This window comes from Phlebotomus papatasi, chromosome 5 (assembly GCF_024763615.1).
Source record: "Phlebotomus papatasi isolate M1 chromosome 5, Ppap_2.1, whole genome shotgun sequence".
Classification (NCBI taxonomy): domain Eukaryota; kingdom Metazoa; phylum Arthropoda; class Insecta; order Diptera; family Psychodidae; genus Phlebotomus; species Phlebotomus papatasi.
Window position 1 is genome coordinate 4,472,211 of NC_077226.1, and position 21,129 is coordinate 4,493,339.

Here is a 21,129-nt window from a genome sequence, read left to right on the forward strand (position 1 = left end):
TTTCATAAATTTTATTGAATAAATTTTGTGCGCCGCGTCACTTGTTTTGTTTTGAATTAATGACAGATGTGCAGGGATTTTTCCTCACTTTTTTTCTCACAAATATTGAATTAAAATTATTTAATGTTGCATTATTCCCACTGTCTTTGGATATGTGGAAGAGTTTGTGAACGTTTTATTGAGAAATATTAAATTTTTGCTGCAAATTACAAGTCACGCAAACGAGCTAAAAAAAGTTACGGCAAATGCTGATTAGAGAAAATTTTGTATGAAAATTTGTCGTAACTTCTCCAAAAATGGAAGTTACGACAAATTCTGATAAATTTTTATTAATTAAGGACACTTACGATAATTTTTGTTTAAAATAATTTTTAATGGACTTATAAATGTTTCTTTTTCTCAAGTGAGTTTAATAAACAAAATTTCGCCGATTCTAAATATGTATATATCCCAAAATCGCAAAAATGAAGTTACGACAAATGCTGATTTAATTGACGAAATGTACAAAAAATCTGTTAAGAGAACAGCTTTCGACAAAAATTTCTCTTTATGAACTCTAAACATTTCTTTCCTTAATAAAATGCATTTTTGAAGGAAAATGCCTGCAGTGCTGTAGATAGAAACGTAAAATTTCTGTCAAAAATGCGATTTTTTGACGAAAATTGCTCCCAATAATGTGTAGAGTAGAGTCCTTTACATTTAAAAGAAGTCTTTAACCACAGAGGCAAATTTGAAAAAGTTTTATTTTGGATGTATTTTACAAAGGCGCTCTCGAATTCATAAACTTATAATTTTTATTGATATACAGTAGACTCTATCAAATTCGGGCATATGGAACCGAAATGTCAGCCGAATTAGACAGAAATTCGGGCGACAAACTTTTTAAAATGCAACGATTTTTTATTCATGTGCATATAGATATTGAGTTTACACACTCATTTATATCGTAAATTGGATGAAAATCCCTTAATAAGGTAAAATTGCATCAAAACTAAGAGAAACTATGCCAAATTTGAGCATATTTGATTCATTTGATAATCATAATCAAACTTGAAAAATGACAACAAACTTTTTTCAAATGTAACCGCTGCCCGAATTAAAAAGTAGCCCGATCTTAAAAGAGCCGAATTTGCGAGAGTCTTCTGTATTGCTTTGAAACATGAAAAATAGTATTATTTTTAAGGATCAACACATGAATACCAAATAACTAGTGCGTTTTTCTTAATTTGTCACAAAAATGTGGCAATATTTTACCGAATTTTGAGTTTTGGAGAAGAACAATGGACAATTATAGCAAATTTTGAAACAGAGATTGGCCTTCGAAAGATATTCGCATGAGATTTTGGCGCTAGTCACGAACAACTGATTTTTGACATAACCTCTAAAAAGTATCTACGTCATCACCAGTCCGATCTGGTCCAACTTATTACTTTGTATAAGCTGTGTATAAGCTTTCTTCAATTTCAATCATATTTCTTTGAAAGTTTGCCTATTTGTCAATTTAAAATTGATATCAATTTGATTATAACCTCTCATGACTGTTTTACGGGATATATTTTTGACCCAAGAAAAAATATGATATAGTCAATATATAAGACGATTGCCGACAGATGAACAATAACTGAAAAAGACGATTTTTTTGTTTGAACAGTTGTTGCTGCAATAAAGGAGTTTGTTTTTTGTCTTTTTTTTTTTGGTTTTTTAAAGGAATTTTGTGGCCAAAAACGTACCTTTTCGACTTTCTTGAGGGCCGGCATTGGTTTTTCCACCTCCTTGAGGTCTCCCCAGTCTGGATCTGTCTGATCCTTCGCCCACTTGGCGTACTTTCGCTTCTTTAGCATCGCCCTGAAGTCCATACCACTGGCATCACTCACGTAAAGTTGCATTTCAGCTGAATCTTCACCATGACAATTTGCCACGACAATCTTGTATTTTCCTTCATCATTTGGCTTCACTTTTCTCATACACAGTGTTATGGAGTTTGTTTCGCCGTCCGTTAGGAATTTGAAGCGTCCACCCTCAATAATCTCACTCACACCTTTGTAGAATTTGAATGTTGGCGCCGGGCTTCCCTCCACCTGGACCGTGATGTAACCCGTTTGATCTGCAAATGGCGTTTCAATGCGATTTTTTTTTCGTTTTTGTGGTTTTGGTTTTCAAATTGTTTCCAATTTTTTGTTTTTTGACAGTTTGTCCGCCATTTTTTTGTTTCAGCGTGGAGAAAAACAACCAATTCACAAAATTAGTTTCCCCAAGTCCAATTGATAGTTTTTCATTTTTTTAGGTTGGATTTTGTTTTTCCGCCATTTCCAATGTGTTTTGGGCGCCCAAGAAAATTTAGATAAGAAAAAAAAATAGAAAATTAAATAGAAAATTTAGCAAAAAAAAAAACAGAAGACAAATGTGAGTGAGAATTTCGAGGTTAGTGCGCACAGCAGAGAGCGAAGAGATAGACAGATTTTTTGTTTTAGGCCAAGTAGTTTTAACACAGTAGACAGAGAGACACAGAGAGAGACAGAGAGAGTAGAGGGAGACAGAGAAAGACAGAGATTTCCCAGATTTTCCCGGGGGCCAGCAAGAAAAGAGAAAACAGATTTATTTTGAAAAAAATAAATAAGGCAGAGAAAGAAATTAAACAGAAAAAATCACACGCAGCTTTCCCAGCTGATTTTGCGCGCCAACAACAAAAAAAAAAAACGAAAAGACAACATAAAAACCATTCAGAAAACATCAATCACACACATCACAAAAGTCTTGCAGGAATTTAAAAAAAAATTAAATATATTTGTCTTAAAAAAAAGCACCCAGCGAACAGAGTTAGCTGAAAAAAGCAGCATTTTCAGCATATTTAACCGTTTGCCTCTGGAGGTTGGTCACCCAAGGGGCATTTGATATCCAAATAATGTATGTCTCAAATGTAACCAACATATTTTTAATGTAATCGAGCTATTTCTAAAAAATATAATATATGAACACGATGGAAGTAGGGGAAAGGCTCATAATTTTGTCTAGTTTCTTATTTTGGACACTTTGAGGATAACATTGGACACTAAAAATAAATTGATTAAAATGATGGATTTTTATTACAATATTTGATGAATAATGAATTCTATCTAAATATTTGTTCTTTTTGAAAGATTTTGACACTAAATACGTTAAATTTTGAATATGATTTGAGTTGAAATTGCTTTGTTGAAAATTCAGTGTGAGCAATTGCTTACGAGAAATATTACAGAACTTCGTGTTTACTTATGTCTTATTGCCCAAATAGCAATTTGGAGTAAGATTACCGTTGGATGTATGTATTCTGGATTCCAAAAACGGGTCCTATTATGGTCGTCAGAGAGTCGAATGACGGTAAGTGGGGAATAATATGACGGTAATTACGGAAGTCATTTGGCGTCATAATAACTCTGAAATTACCCGCATACGACTAAAATATGACGCCGACTTCCAGTGTACTAATAAAAATTCTTCTCCTCACTGGATATATCTGAGGGTAAATTTCACTTGTCAAATGGCAAATAGAACTATTCAGAGCTGTGAATTCGCAAAGTAACCAAAAGTAATTGATATTTTCGCGTGTTTTCTCAACAATATAATAGTGTACATTGGGAGGAAAAGCTCCTTCAGTAGAGATGTGTGTTGTGATTCGAAAAAGTACAGTGCCGACAGAAGTTAAGTGAAAATTAGGCAAGTTTTTGCATGATAAACACACAAACATTTTTTGTTGTAAAATGAAATTTTGTGATTTAGGAGTTTGCTCCAGTCTCTGGAGTATCCTGTGATTAAAATTTTGTGTAGAAAAGACCTATTTAGTGAAAATTTTAAAAGATTTTTTTGTGTTGTTGCCATCCAATGGGAAAATTTTCGACATGTCGGATGGCTCATTCAGCAATAGGCGAACGGCAAAAATCTTCGCAAATGTGTGTAGTGATTTAGGAAAAAACTAGAGAAATTTACATAGAACGTAGTAGAAAACGAGAAAAAAATGTGAAGAATTGTTGAGAAAATATTGTCTACAGTGGTAATTCAATACAAAGTTGTGAAGTGCACTTAACGTTTTCATTCAAAGTGTGTACGTCGATTTCGTACCTATGCGCTAGAGAAGGACGCCAAATGCATTGTTTTTGGCACGTCATTTTTTGTACGGAAAAATACCGTCATTTGGAGTCGCTTTTGTTACTGCAAGGTAGAGTAAATTTTAGAACCGTAAAATAACTGTTATATTACTAATTCAATCTTAAGTAATGCTGTGACCAAAATTCGACGTGAATATGACTAATTCTTAAGATTCCAATTAGGAGTAATTTTTTTGACCATTTATTAACGAGTCATTTTTGAGTCAGAGTAATTTTTTGCGGATTGGGTGTGGTGAAGTACTAACAATGTTTCCTCGCTTTTCTTGAGTGATATTATTGAATATTCATTGAAAATTGTGTTGATTCACGTTAGTGGAGATTTGTACATTTGACCTAAAGTGAGATTTGCCGTGTGAATTAGATTTTTCTTGTGAAAAATGGGAAATTTTTTAAGACATTTACCAGTGAGGTGATGGTTCTTATTTTGGACAGGTGTTTTTCTAACGAAATTTCGTGAACTTTTAGGTTTTGTGATGACTAGGTTGGACAAATGCCTTGAAAGGCTCCCGGAAAGGCCAGGGAATGCGCGAATCCGCACGTACTTGGAGCATCGAAGTCAACTCACTTTAATGAATGATATGGAAAGTTTCCGGGCTTCTGTGACATTCTACGTTTCCCTTACATGAACAGGAAGAGGACTTGGTAAGATTGGTTCATCAAATGAAGAACAATGGGCATCCTATTGAGGCGGATTAGCTGTCCAAATTTACAGGCAAGTTGTCCAAATTAATAAACAAGTTGTCCAAAATAAGAGTAAAATTCACCTCAACATATCAATTCATTTTTAAACGTATTAAAACTAATTTTAGAAAAAAAAAATATGATAAATAGCAAGTTTCCAAACAATCCTTCTGAAAAGAGTGTAACAAAAAAAGTCTATTAGTATTGAAAATATCGCACTTCAAACTTGGAACATCGATGCTTACAAGCAGACTGTCCAAAATTATGAGCCTTTACCCTATATTAACTTAAAATTATATGCGGTACATACCAGAAAAATAACTTATCTAAAAATTGTACAGAAAATATCAGTTATTTTTTATTAACATAAATAATACATTTTATTTGTTAAATTTTAGTTAATATATCGTTATTTCCCCTTAAAATCAGGGTTGGGCGATTTTTTTGTTACATTTTACATTTTACATCATTTTTTACATAGTAAAAAAAATCTTTTAACATGTGCTACATTTTTAACATGTAAAGTTAAAATGTAAAAAATCTAAAATTGATTTAGGGTAAATTGGTGCAAGTTGGACAATGGCAAAAGTTGGAAAATTTCGCTGGGACAAGTTGGACAGGCAATTTTTTCTTGATAAATACAGTACTAAATTTTGATTAGCATATTTTTCTATGTTATAGTTTAATTATTTGGTTCCTTGTGCTGCAAATAAAGTGAAAATCCATTCATATGAATAAGATTTAACGTATAAAATTCTCACCTCAATTGACAGTGTAACTTTTCACCGTCGAAAAAATACATCGATCGGCCATTTTTTCCTAATAAAAACACAAGAAGAGTGACTTTGGTTTTTCGGTTCTGTTGACATTTCTCAATATTTCTGGCAAATTTTAGTGGAATAAAGTGTTTAATCTCGATAGTTAACGGTACGTAATGGTTTTATTTGATATAATTACTAACTGTATGAAGAAAAAGTGCTTATTTGAAGCGTGAGCAAAAGTGACAAGTTGGACATCCGGAGATACGATTGTATTGCAGGGGTTTTCTTTTTATTTCAGATGGGTAAAAAGGCAAATAAATTGAAAAAGTACAAATCCTATACTCAAGACCAAGTGAACAAAGCACTGGAAGCTTTTCGTCAAGGAAAGTCACTAAGTCAGGTGTCAGTATTATTTGGGGTGCCAAGGACAACACTTTTTAATAAGCTGACCGGGAAATGTCCGGAAGAATGCTCTGGGGGAAGGCCTCCTACGCTGCCAAAAGATATAGAAGATGAGATCGTTGAATGGATTTTAGGATGCAGTGACAAGTGGCATCCTATAACAAAAGATCAAGTCCTCAACACTGTGCAAATTATTTGTAAGAAGTTCAAGATTGTCAACGAGTTCACCGATGGAAGGCCAGGATACTCTTGGTTCAAGAGTTTTTTGAACAGATACCCAGAATTGAGACTTCGTACACCAGAAGCATACAGAACCCAAAGAGCTAGTATTACCACTGAGTGGTTTGAGAAAACTCATGAATATTTAAAATCCAAAGGTCTTCTGGAACCTCCTCCTGATCGCGTCTTTAATCTTGACGAAACGGGTGTAATGCTTTCGCCCAAAGGTGGACAGGTATCTATTATTATTCTATGGAGTTTTTAAATTCATGTTTGAAGTTCTTTGTGACAATTCCTATGATTAAAGAAAACTAAAGGAAGAGGTTATGCAAGAAAAAAAAAGGAATTAGACTTCAGAAACAGGAAGAAAGGCTCAAAATAAAAGAAGAAAAGGAGCAAAGCAAGAAAATTAAAATATCCAAGAAAAAGATTTAATAAATAATATATATCTAAGCCTTAATGTTTTTTACTTTTTAATTATACACTTTACCCTAGTGGTATAATTGATTCAGTGTGTATGGCATTCAGTAAAAAATCTTGAAACTTGCACAACCTTCCCCTACGCATTGTCCAAATTCCCACGTCCAACTTGTCCCACCCTGTCCAAATTATATTGTTTTGCACTCATGTATTTTTCTTGTATTTAAGAACTTTTCAAACTGTTTTTCAAGAATTTCCATGAAACGGTAATATTCTAGAAGAATCAAGGAGCAAATTTATGTATGTCATCAGGGAAAAATGTATTTATAATGTCTTTAATCTTGTATCAAAGTTCGAGCCTCTGGAAATTGTTCCAATTTATGCAACTTACCCTATATGCATCAAATTTCAAATGTAAATTTTTGTTTTTCACTCAATCAAAGATTTCATTGTAATCTGTAAAATATTTTGCGACTTTTTGCCGTAAAACTTGTCGTCGAAAATGCATGGTGAAATTTACTGGCAACCCCAGTTCAAATTTTCCTTTGCCCGGTTGAACAAATATAAACCATATAAATGACACATAACTTTTTTTAACCTACGTTCAGGGAGTTTTCCAATTGCTCTGTGTTTTCCGTTAATCATTAATATTGAGAAAATCATTCAAATTAAGATTTATTTCTTAATTCTTTACAATTTTTTTGACTTGTTATATACCTTGTCCAAGACATCACATCCCAGAAAATAATGTTTTCATGAAGAGAATCAGTCTCTTCTTGCTAACACTGATTCTGTAGTAATGATAATGTTTACAATTTTTTTAAAAAATTTTTACTACAATTATGACCTAGACACACTTACGACTAAAGCCCAGAGACGACTAAGCTCGTTCATAGCCAAGTCAGTTCCTGACATACTACAAACGCGGCTTAACATTTTCTGACACTCACAAAACATACCTTTCGTGAGTTTTTATGCAGATTATTTCTACTGAAATGGACAAGTACACCTTTGGAATGAAACTACTTTTAAATTTACTTCACAATTCACGTATAACAACAAGAATTATTCACTAGAATCGTCTAAATTGGTTTAAGTTGCGAGTTAACTTCCACCTCACAAATAATTCCCATTAACAATATTTATTGCACGTGTACTGAGACATGAGTTTACAAATAGTTTCATTTTTAGAGGAGTATTAGTGTATTTCAGTAGAAATATCTGCATAAAACCCACGAAAGTTATGTTTTGTAGACATCAGTGAATGCTAATCCTCATTCGTAATGTGTCAAGAACTGACTTGGCTATGAACTAGCTTAGTCGTCTCTGGACTTTAGTCGTAAGTGTGTCTAGGGCATTACCAGGGAAAATCGGGTACTCCTTCTTGGACATTGATCTGAGGCCAATTTTTACATGTTCTAGAAACCATCGTCCTTTATTATTAAACTGTAACTAATGTATTAAACAAAAAATCATCCAAAAATTACGATATTGTATCGATTTTAATAAAATCTGCACAAAATCTGAGTAAAACGATCAAAATTGCGAAACGTTTCGTTAGGAACCTGTGAGGATTTTACATTCAATTTTAACCGTCTTATGCTGAAGCTGTGCGCTTTTTATTTGTAATTTATTCTTTTCGTGTTGAAGCTATGAGTGCACTACATACAAGCGAAATTATTTTAAGCGTAAGTTGCGCGCAATTTGAACACAATATTAACCAATTTATGCTGAAGCAGTGCCGGTTATTGTTATATCAAAATCTCATAAAAAATAGTCTATATAATTACTATAAAAAATAATAAAGTTTTTTTTTATTTTAAAAATTGATTGATCAAGTCATGTCATTTGCCAATTACGAATAGTGAAAAAATCATATTTTTAATGTCTCGTTGCTTTACATGTTTAGTTTACTAATAATATAAAATTTTATTCTATTTTTCGTTAACGGTCAAAAAGCTTAACATTTTAAGGATTTAATATAGACAGCATTGTGAAATATCTAGGGTAGAGTCAGCCCTTTTGGCCATGTAATTACTTTTGGCCACCTAAAGTAAAATCACATTTAAGGCAATTATGAGTTTATTTAGAACAGGGATATGGGTCTTATTTCGTGACCTCTAATCTAACGAATCAGAAAACCATATTTGATTTTGTATCGACTTGATTAATTCTAAATTATTGAAAGAAATTCTCGACAAGGTAAACTAAAAAATCATGGGATTCTTAAGAAACTTGTCAATGTTCAGAGAAAATGTTTTGCATTATTTCATACTTTTGATGAAAATATTTGATGTTATTCAATGAAAGTCTATTTCTTAATTAACCAAATTTTATTGTGATATCATCCTTAATAAGGTTTTCTAACAAATTAAATGAAAATCGGATATGGCAAAAAGAGCTTACTTTTTTCTGCTGTGTAAGTACTTTTGGCCATTCATTTTCCATACATTTTACATGAGGCACACCTCGCGGAATTCAGTAAAAAACAATCGTGACTTTTGACTAATTTTAACATCAAAAAGAAAATGTGCAAAAAATTCGTTTAAAATACTCTAATAATCCCATAAAATTCGCGTTAAATAAGAATAGGACTTGTGCTGCGTATTTGTGAAAGTTTTTGAGAACTATTTCTCCTGTTATTTCATTAAAATTCTATTGGAAACAAGTGGCCAAAAGTACTGAAACACGCATAGTTGCATAAAATGCTTTTTTCACTAAAAATATCAAAAAAAAAAAAAATTGGGAATTCTCTTGGATTATTAGGAAGAAACGGCTTTAAGGTATCTTTGTATAAAATTTAATTTTTTTTAAATAGAGATTATAAAAATTACAAGCACATGAAACCTTAAAGTGGCCAAAAGTACTTACTCTACCCTATCTGTGAAAGAAGTTCTTTTTAATTAGAAAAAATTAACATTATTTTACTACAGGCAGTATGTTTTATGTGTACAAAATCGTTCAATTACTTCATATCTATGGGTTTTCAAAATGAAATTTGTTTAATGGTTTTCCCAAAAATGTTTCCTTGATATTTCTCATAAGAAATATCAATATTGGTATTGCTAACAGGAAATGTTCAAAAGATTCAAAAATGCGTCATTTTCCTTTTTTGCATTTTACACATTTTTTACATTTTACATATTTTTTACATTTTTACATATTTTTTACATGTAAAATGTAAAAAATATTTTTTACATGTAAAATGTAAAAAATATTTTTTACTATGTAAAAGCACAACCCTGCTAATCACCGCTGCGATCGCGAGTGTCATTTCAAACTTAGCAGAATTCAGCTGAAAATATTATATATATTTGTTCAGCTAACTTGAAAATGCTTAGTATTTGATGTTCGCTGGGCAAATAAGAAGCTTTCTTCAGTCATATTTTTCAATTTGAACGTTTTTAAAACCAAAAATTCTCTGCATGACTTAAATAAAAAAAAAGAAACTTATTTTCAAGCTGAGTATTTCGAGGTTTTTTTTTTGTATTTTTATTTCTATTATATCACATGAAAGATCACATTCAAACAACAGAAGAAAAATGCAAAGAGATTCATCCACATAACCTCACAATATGCCAAGAAAACCATTTCAGTCACAAAATTTTTGGGGGAACAAGCTGATTTTTTGGGAAGTTTATATCTTCTTTTTTTTGTTGGGTCGTATTAGTAAGGATAAGTAGGCTACATGCTATTTGGTTTTTTAGGTTAATTTTCATGATTTTCTCAGAAAGACTTTCAAAAAAAAAAAAAACAAGAAAGAAAAAAACAGCAATAGTTGCAAAATCAAAAATGAAAAAAGAAAACAGTGAAAATTGAACAACGTTGGCAAAATCTTTGGCACAATCCACGGAGTGATGGCGTTACCTTCCACCGCTGAGTAGCTCTCCTGGACATCAACAATTGCTGGTGGTCCGACTTCGCCAATTTCTCTCAGCGGAGTCGACGGTTGGTTGATTTTGTCCTCCAAATCCTGGACACTGGGACGCCTGAGGTCCACTGATGGTCGTCGACGCTGTGAAAACAATCCCAAACGATTTTTTTGTCTTTTTATATTTGGAAAATTTCCCAATTTATTAAACATTTTGAGTTAAATCCAATTACGCATCATCAATCGAGCTGAACATTTAGAAGAAAAACACATTTAGATGCCTTTTTTTCTTTGCTTTTCAGAGGCAACTGAAGCAGCTTTAGACAGAGAGAGATACAAAAAAAAAACAACAGAAGATCAGAGATAATTAACAAAGAGAGTGATTGACATTTAAATTTAATTAAAGCATGAGAATTAAATCAAAGCCTTTCGGTAGACTTCTTTCTTAATTGGAACACTTTTTTTCCGAGAATTAAAAAAAAAACATAATTTCTTTTTTTGTTAATAGAATTCCAAAAATAAGTCTAAGAATCCTGTTTAAATGTCTCTGAAAGGTCTGAAAGCTTCCTTTAAATTTGATTTCGCTAAAGGACAATGGGCTGATATGTATGGCAGCTGGTCCAACCCTTCGCCAGAGATGAGACTAGGTCCATTTTGTAGGTATTAGTGTATGACTTAAAAATTGCCGAAACCCAAGTCAAAAAGGACTATCAGTCCTTCACTGAGAAAAAAAAAGAGGGTGCGATTAACTCTTTTTCCTCATAACTTTAACACCTTTTAGGTGTAAAAATATATGGGCCAATCCATCTCAAGACAACCATAGGGGTACCCTCCATGGTCTTAGATGTTTTTGAATTTTACATATGTTAAAGTACACGATAAAATAATATACTTCTATTTTTTTTTCGCCCAAAAAAATTCCTGACCGGAGACACATGGCGTCAAAGATGGCGTCTTGCGCTTCATTCGTCAATTGAGATTTTTGCCAAATATTTCAAAATGCTCTATCTCGCGAACGGGTTGAGATTTCTTCTTACTCTTTTTTTTATTTGAAAGATAATTTTATACTCTTTAAAACGATATACTAGTTTTCGTATTATCTGCTCAAGTTTTTTTTGTAACAGTCTTTTAATTTTTTTCTTGAAAAAATTTAAAAATTAATTTTTCTCAAAAACCCCATTCTCAGTCATTTTCATTTTTTTTACCGTTGATCAGTAACATTGAGTACTACATTCCCTGCAAAGGCGAGCTTCCACTTTTGCGCTTATTTTTTTTTTTAAAAAAATATTCAAATTTTAACAACATTTTCAAAAAAGCAAAAATACCAGTTAAACTCAAAATTTTGAGTTCAATTTTTCAGGGAATACAGTACTCCACAATACTTATAAACAGTTAAAAAATAAAAAATTTTCGATCAACCGTTTTTGAAAAAAAAATTCTTTTTTTTTTGATTTTCAAATAAAAATGCCTTTTTATGACAAATTTACAACTTTAAGATACATTCAACACACGTGTTAAAATGTTGAACTTTTTTTTTAACCTAGAATTAAAAGATTTTTTTTAATTTTTCAAAAAAAAATCAAAAATTTTCAAAATTTTTTTTTGAGAAACTTAAAGAAAACAAAAAAACATAATTAGTACATTTATTAAATATGATTTAAAGCTTTATTTTTGTCAATAAAAGGCATTTTTATTTGAAAATCAAAAAAAAAGAATTTTTTTTTCAAAAACGGGAGATCGAAAATTTTTGATTTTTTAACTGTTTATAAGTATTGTGGAGTACTGTATTCCCTGAAAAATTGAACTCAAAATTTTGAGTTTAACTGGTATTTTTGCTTTTTTGAAAATGTTGTTAAAATTTGAATATTTAAAAAAAAAAAATAAGCGCAAAAGTGGAAGCTCGCCTTTGCAGGGACTGTAGTACTCAATATTACTGATCAACGGTAAAAAAATGAAAATGATTGAGAATGGGGTTTTTGAGAAAAATTAATTTTTAAATTTTTTCAAGAAAAAAATTAAAAGACTGTTTCAAAAAAAACTTGAGCAGATAATACGAAAACTAGTATATCGTTTTAAAGAGTATAAAATTATCTTTCAAATAAAAAAAAGAGTAAGAAGAAATCTCAACCCGTTCGCGAGATAGAGCATTTTGAAATATTTTTAAAAAATCTCAATTGACGAATGAAGCGCAAGACGCCATCTTTGACGCCATGTGTCTCCGGCCAGGAATTTTTTTTGGGCGAAAAAAAAATAGAAGTATATTATTTTATCGTGTACTTTAACATATGTAAAATTCAAAAACATCTAAGACCATGAACCCGCGATTTGCGATTTTCTCGTTCGTCTTGAGATGGATCGACCCATATCAAAATTTTTCAAATTAATTTTACAACCTTTTAAGGGTAAAATTAAGATAAAAAAGGGTACATTTTACCCCTAATACAACTAAAAAGGGTAATATTTTCATCGATTTCGGATCAATACTGCAAGGTAAAATTAACATTTCCGGAATGTTATTTTAATTTTTCCGGATTTCTCTCAGTGTTGGCAAGCAAGAGGTTACTCAAGTTTGGAATACCGACACATTTTTCCGTTAGAGCCCATAGAATCCACGGGGTCACTCATAAGATTCTAATAGAATCTCAAATGATATTCCTTCAAGAATCACTGGAAACAAATTAAATGGAAATTGAATTACAATAATCAATAATTAAATAGAGTTTAAAGTTGAATTAATGTAAAGAATTTGAATTCAGTGACCTTTGAAACCTTCTAAGTACGATTTAGTCACCAGTGACCCATAGAGAAAATAATTTTACCTCACTTCCTAAAGTCATGTCTGTCAAATGTTTGTACGTAATCGTAAAGTAGAAGTTTGTAGAAATTTAGAATATTTTTTTTTTGAAAATCTCCAACTGTTTGATATAATAACTTAATATTTAAGCTCAAAAGTAACGAATTTTCACATTACCGTATTAATGAGTGATTTTTTTTATTTATTTATTTTTTATATTTCTAATTTTTTATGCAAGGGGTTACTCAAGTTTGGAATACCGACACATTTTTCCGTTAGAATCCATAGAATCCATGGAATCCCTCATAAGATTCTGATAGAATCTGAAATGATATTCCTGCAAGAATTACTGGAATCAAATTAAATAGAAATGAAATTACTAGAATTAAATGGAATCACAGAATCACTCCTTCCTAAAACTCCGCGATAAATAATGATAAGACAAAGTACCTTACAGATTTCTATGGATTTTTTTTTTAATTTTCCAAAGAAGATTAATAAAAATGGACATTTTTTCACACTTTCAAATAAAACAACAGGTAACCGGTCAAAATCCCGAAGGCCAAAATCCTGAAAGCTGAAATCCCAATCCCGAATTCTTAAAAGTGTTATAGCTATTTCCACGATTGCATCCTCGCTCCAGCAAACGATGAGGCACTGCGTTTTGTCCTATGTTCAGTATTTTGCACAGATTGAGTTGCCCTTTCTTTAGGATTGATAAGAGGCTCTATTTAGAGGCAAGGTTACAGCCAGGATTTTAGCAAGAGGCGAGTCAAATTGGAGAGCTGTCCCCAACAGAAAACGTTTTGCGAACGCAAAGAATAAGACTTTTCCCGAAAATTTGTCAAAATAGGGTGGAATAACCGGCTATCGCCATGTTTAGGAAAAAATTAAATTAATTTAATCATAACTTTTGAATCCTTGTTACAAGATGAGTCAAATTTGACACAAAGCTACTTAGATGTATTGGCTCTAGATACGTGAAAACAATAATCCTAGAACATAACGCTGGACTACTTAAAAAACTGATTTTTATTAATAATGCAAAAATAACCATTTCGTCGCCACTTTTTACCACTTTTCGCCAGTTTTGTAAAATTTGTAACCACTTCTCGCCACCCACTTGAAAAGAACCACACTCGGTTATTTTAGGCAATGCTACGAAAAGAATACATTCATCATTTCTCTTTCCTTGTGATCACTTTATTACTACTCTCTTTAAATGATTTTTCTTCACTTTTATTTGAGAAATCAAATTATCGGGCTTTTGCAGAAAGTAAACAATGTAGATTTGACAACTGAGAATGTACGAAGTGAAGTTAGCGTCGCCTCTTGAAAAGATATGGCGACAGGTGGTAAAATCAATTCCAGAATATTACCACTTCTCGCCATGCCTCATTTTTATACAAAAATAATATAAAATGAAATATTAAGTGACTAAATACAAATTTTATGTATTCCACAAGTGCAATTAAATATTCAATAGACAAATTATTTACCCAAATAGGTATTTTTGGCCTGATGAAAATTTGACGACACTTAGTACATTTGGTAAGAGATGTTGGATTCGATGCACTTGCTTAAAATATTGCTCTAAAAAGTGATCAAAATCGTGAATCCAAAACGAATAATTATTATTTTTCGATTCTATGCGTAGAAGCAGAAACAATACAAAAAAATCGCGACTCATTTATTTCATAAATTGCGAAAAATAGCGATTTCAATGTAAGTGGCGAAAAGTGGGGCACTGGCGAGAACTGGTGATTCCACCCTAAGTTCAATTATTATGACTTGAGCTTATCTAAAAATCAATAAAAGGAAAAAGGAATCCACTTGCGACCTGTTTTTCAAGAAAATCACTATGCCGATTCATACGATTTTATCGGATTTAGACAAAGAGTACAAGGATTTAAGTAGCTAAGAGTGCATGGATCTAAGTAGCTTTCCAGAAATTATTCTTTAAACTTGAAGAACCCAAAACGATGTTCCTAGAGACCACAAAGGCTCTTATACTTCAATTCATTCATTCATGCATTTTCAACCGCTTATGCCTATTGGGGTCGCGCGCCCATGACATCCAAATTAGTAGCCCACGCTTGTCGATCCTCCGCCACTTCAGGAAGATGTTCGGGTTCGATCCCGAGGCGCTCCCATGCAAGATCCTGAATTTTATTCGGCCACCTTGTCCTAGGTCTGCCCTGAGGTCGAGGTCCTTAGACTTTAAATACTTGAAATATCAGAATAAATCTTATTGTAATTCAATTTTGATAATTTTAAGTGGTTTAGTTCAGACAGCATATAATCAGATTTAATTGATTTCCAAATATAAATATTAGCTTTTTTGTTTTAAGAAAAAGAAATTCAAAGCACCTTCCGTTTTTTTTCTTAACTTTCTTAGAACAAATTTCTATAAGCTTTCTCTGTAAAATTCACGTCGTTTCTTGATGATATCAAATAATTTTCAAAAATGAAAATACTAACAACAAAAAATCGGGTGGAAATTCTCATAAAGAAAAATTATTTTTTACGTGTTTAAGATCAAGAAATTAATTTAAATTCAATTTTTCGACGAATTTCGTAAGCTGAAAGTTTCCTAAAGCCACCAAGAAGGCTTTTCCTTGAAGAAAATCGCGGGAAATTTTGATCAAAAGTGGACTGAAAAATGATGTTGATTAGAGTCTTAAAACTTTGTTTCAAAAATTGAATTCTAATCCCATTTTGATTATTTTGAGGCCTAATGTGAAAATCTTTATAGCTACATATTTCCTAAAAACTTCTTCCAGATTGTCTAAAAAATCCTATTTTGAAGATTTTTAAAATTAGATGTTGCGCTTTTTGTATATTTTATCGTTATTTATCTCCTACTGATTTTGAATCCAAATTAAATGATTTTAAGTTTTTTTTTGAAAAACTTGAAAAATTCTACAAGAAATATTTCAAAACCGAAGAAGCGTCTTGTGTGAATTGAATTTATTTTAAGTTTTATACTTTCATGTTTTTCTTTTTTTTTAATTTTAATTGTTTAGTTTCAGAATTGAATAGAAATTCAAATTTTGAAATATGTAGCATTAAAGAAGGCCGACTGGATAAAAATAAGCCCATAAATACAAAACATTTAAAAAAAGGTTCTTAAGTAAAGGTTTTTGAAGCGACGAATTGTGACAGAAAGAAAAATTTAATTTGCTCCAAAAACAAACGAAATAGATCGTACTAACCAAAATCTGCAATTCGATAGATTCGAAGAATTCTAGGATAAACAGAATCACAGAATGGAATAATTAAGAATCACGGAATACCGAATGAAATTATTAACAGAATCACACATTTGGAATCATTAAAATCACATGGAATAAACGGAATATGGACACAAATTTTCAATCTTGAGTAACCCCTTGTATTTTGCCCATTGTCCTTTGCAAAGCTGTTCCTTTTTAAATTGTTTCAGTTAAAATAACCTCAATCACTCTCTCATTGTAGCAATAGAGTAGAGACATAAACCTTTTAGAGCGTTAAACAGACAAATATGGTAATTTACAATTTTTTTCATTTTTTTTTGTGAAAACAAAACACGAAACACGATAGTCAGCAGAAGAGACAAGGAAAGGAATAGAGTGTAGACAGAAAAAAAAGAAAAGAGACAGAGAGATAGTACAAGACAAATATGAAAAAAACGGAGAAGAGAATATTTTGTTTTTTTGGTTTTTGTAGTTGATATTCATCGATTTCCCTTGTCTCACCGCTAGAATTAGCCACAGTTTTTATTATTACTATTTTTAATTTTTTTCTATATATAAATATTTAATTATTTAATTATTTATTTTTTATTATTATTTTTTTGTAGTTTTTGTTGTTGTTGTTGATAGAAAAAAAGGGTTGAATTTTTTTTTTAAAAATAGTTTGGGGGAATTGTTGAACAACAACAAAAAACTTTTTTAACAAGAAAAAAAAAACATTGAAAAAAAAACAAAAAAATATAGTATTTTTTGTTTTAAACACGGATTAGAACCTGTTTCTGAGATGATTCCAATTCTCCAGGACGTCCACCTTTTTTAATCTTTATCCATGACACATTGAAGATGGAAACAATAAAAAAAAGAGACAAAGAACAATTGATAGTACCACAAAATACAAAAAAAAATTTTGTATGAAAGAAAAATCGATGAGTTCCTTAAATAGAGATTATTTATCAATGGCTATACAGTTTTAATTGGAGAGATTGAAGTTGCTTTTCGATGAATGATTTCTTTTGAGCGTGAAATTCTCTTTTTCCATTTTGCAGTGAAAAGAAAAAAACAGTCGCATATATACATAGGCGTGCAATCGATTAAAGAAGAAAAAAGCTCATCGATTGCTTTATCGAAGCGCACCCCTGGCCTTTTCCTTAAACAGAAAAAATATCCACTTTGAAGTGCTGAAAGTCTCCCAGAAAGGAAAGCGATGAAAATTTTCAGATAGGAGCTTTGCTGCAAATTCATCGATTAGTCGATGAACGGCAGCATAGTGCATGAGAAAAGAGAAAGTACAGAAGAGTAAGCGCAAAAATCTCTGGTTAATAGAAGACAGTCAGAAAACAATAACAGAAAACAACCAAAAGTAGCATAAGTGAACGTAATCGATTAACCCCCTTCACCAATCCCATATCCTAACACCACCCCCTCCCCCCTTTCTCCACTAAAAAGCAATGAAGAGACTGTTAAAATCGATGCCCAAATTTCTTGTTGGTTCGGAGAATAAATAGAACTCATCGATTAACACTATGCAACATTGTTTTGCTAACGGAGATCTCATATGGTACGTTTGATAGAGTCAAGTCCCCTGATTAAGAATCTAGTTTTGCCTTACAATATCCTTTATAACTCAGGTTTTAGTGAACAGAACTTAAGCCAGTGATAATCCTGGATCAACTTACAGACGAGCGATTCCTTCATTTCAAATTTGGATTTTTAAACTGTATGTAACATATTATCGTTATTAATAAGGAAAATTGGATGAGAAATGCATAAAAGTGTCTGAAAATCTTTGAAGTTGATTTTCTCGGAAACTATGAGAGATAAGGGCTCAAACTTTACATCCGTTTAGAGTCTCTGCTAGCGACCCGTAAGAATCCGCGAAGATATTCATTGCCCATGAAAAATACGCGTCTCGCGAAAATCCGCCAAAAAAATTTGCGCCCTGCGAAAATCTGCGAAATTCGTGAAAAATTACGCGCCATGCGAAAATCCGCGAGAATAGTCGCGATCCGCTAAAATCCGTGAAATCGCGTCCAGCGAAAATCTGCGAAAAAATGCACATCCCGCGAATATAGGCGCAACGTGAAAATCCGCGTAAAAATAAGTGCCCTGCGAAAATTTGCGCTCTGAGAAAATCTGCGAAAAAATAGCGTCCCGCGAAATTCCGTGAAAAAATTGTGTCCCGCGAAAATCTACAAAAAAATCACGTCCTGCAAAAAAATGCACGCTCCGCGAAAATACGCGAAAAAATTCACGACCCGCGAAAATCCGCGAAATTTCTCGCGACCCTGTGAAAATCCGAGTAAAAATCCGCACCCCTCGAAAATCCGTGAAAAATTTTCGCCAAGTAAAAATCCGGGAAAAAAACTCGTCACGCAAGAATCCGCGAAAAAAATTTGTGCCCCGGGAAGATCCGTGAAAAAAATCGCGGATTCGCGAATTGCGAATTGTGTATGTCACCTTACAAATCTTCGAATATAGACTCACTATGTAGAGAGGGAGAGTGATTTAATTGAAGACATTCGTCGAGCAGTTCTCGAGATATTTCACTTTAAAGATTTCAATTTTAAGAAAGTTTGCTATTAGCGTCAGGCGGGAAAAAAAGCGGGAGAAGCGGCGTCGAACAAGCTTTCCCCATATATATATATCAATGGAACCACTACTAAAGGAAAAAGTCATTTTTGCATTCGAATCTGGCAACACTAAAAAAAGTAGCTGATGTTGCATTTAATTTTTAAGTTTCTTTTTGGAATTGTAATTATTCTTGTGGATTTTTTTTGCCTAATTTTGTTGCAAGAGGACTAACAAATATAAAAAATGACATAATTGTGATAAATCCCTGTAGCCGATCGGGCGCAAAGTTTCACAGTAACAGAAAATTCCCTGGAATTTGTCTGCTATTTTTTCGCGAGAGTTTCCGTGGAAATAAACGCTAATATTCCGCTTGGAATTCTGCGGAGTTATCAGCTTTTTTTCGCGTCGATTTCCTAGAAAAAAAAAAGTCCGAGGAATTTTCTTGCGATATATCTGAGAGCATTCCCTGGAAATTAATTCAAAATTTCCTTTGAATATTCCGAGTATATTTTCTGATATCTTTCCGACCAAGACTCCATGGAAGTAAGCGCGAAAATTCTGCAATTATTTTTCGCCCTAACGCTATAATTCTTGCGAGGTAGACATACTCAAATGAACGATATGGTAGCAATATTTTCAACTCAAAAGTAGAATAAACTGAGTGTTCGTCTGATAGATGAATACTCTCCAAGTTCTAAGTTGGCAATTGGCACTGATCGTCCATATTTGTGGATTTTGTTTTTCTGGAAATTCTCTATGAAAGTTCTCTATGAAAAATACATTTAAAAAAATCCACTGGAAAAGTCGTGGAATTCCGCAATATTAAACCACGGAAGCCTCTAAGGCAGTTGCATGGAATTTTCCACGGATAATTTCGTGGAAATATAGAGGATTTTTCCGAATTTTTAAAGGGCTGACTGCCGATTATACGCTAATAATCCATAGGAAAAGCCGTGGAAATATTAGCCTCGGGAAATATTCGTCGGAGAAAAGCCCATGGAAACTCGCGGACATTTCTTATTAGACGGTCCTATACAGAGTTCCGCAAACGTCCATGGAACGCTAGGAAGAAAATTAGCGCCAAATTCCATCTCGGAAGCCTACGCGGATTTTTAGCGGTAAAATCCAGGGAATTCCACGCGGATTTTTAGCGGTAAAATTAGCGGACATGGCAGAAAAAGGTGCTGGAAACCCAGTGGAATCGCTGCGGCCGTTGGCTATAGGGATTTGTGGCAATTGCAGGGTTTTTTTATTGAGAACAAAAGACAGTTCGTTAACAAACACTGATAGAAAATTGGAAAAATTTTATGTTTCTTGGAAGTTTTTTATTCTTTTATACTTTTCCAAAGAAAAAGAAACTATTCTAGAATCCTTACAGTGCAAACGATGTGAAATTTTCCAATTCTAGAAGGATAAAAAGGAATTTCTTTCCAGACAGTGACACTTATGGTTATCTAATGGAATAGATTTCAGTATCCGGAGGGCTTCGAAACAACACACAAATTGTCTGGAAGGCTACCTAGAACATCTAGGGCCTTCTCCAGAGAATGATGCATCCTCTCTTTTCCAAGGCAATTTTCACACTAAAAAACACAACAAAAAAACAGTAAAAATCAGAGACTTTTCCACAAATATCATCACTGGCCAATTCTTTAATAATTTTTAATGAACTTACTACGGAAATTTGCTTACTTTCGTGCAAAATTACGTGAAAAATATCAACACAAATGTCGCAAAGGACACTGTCCGCCATCTTCTTTTTGACAACTCATCCGTTTTGGTGCATTTCTTCGAACAAAGCAAGCACTTTTTCAAGACATTTTCCCGAGGATTTTCCACGAAAAATTTAAAAAATAAATAGTCATAATTGCTTCCAAAACTCACCAATTTTCTATTTAAATTCATAAATCAACGATATTCTGCATATTTTTCATAATTTTCTACGAATTATGCAAAAGTTGCAGAAGTCACTGGGCGACCCATATTTACTATTTTTACTATCAAATCACGCCTTTTTACCAATTCTATGTCACTA

At 32.5% G+C, this 21,129-nt stretch overlaps 1 protein-coding gene across 16 annotated transcripts in view; it reads right to left on the reverse strand.

The window, feature by feature from the left end:
* LOC129808827 (twitchin) overlaps nucleotides 1-21,129 on the reverse strand; it is a 182,519-nt gene that overhangs the window by 87,515 nt on the left and 73,875 nt on the right. For 8 of the 16 annotated variants that reach the window (XM_055858737.1, XM_055858739.1, XM_055858736.1 and 5 more), the window contains 3 exons: nucleotides 17,297-17,344; nucleotides 10,493-10,640; nucleotides 1,731-2,104 (listed from right to left, as the gene is read on the reverse strand). The exons of 1 other annotated variant lie outside the window; for it this stretch is intronic. In XM_055858737.1, the coding sequence (XP_055714712.1) occupies nucleotides 1,731-2,104; nucleotides 10,493-10,640; nucleotides 17,297-17,344 (570 nt within the window). The remainder of the gene's footprint in view (nucleotides 1-1,730; nucleotides 2,105-10,492; nucleotides 10,641-17,296; nucleotides 17,345-21,129) is intronic. 7 more of the 16 variants (XM_055858741.1, XM_055858734.1, XM_055858730.1 and 4 more) reach the window with 1 other exon arrangement.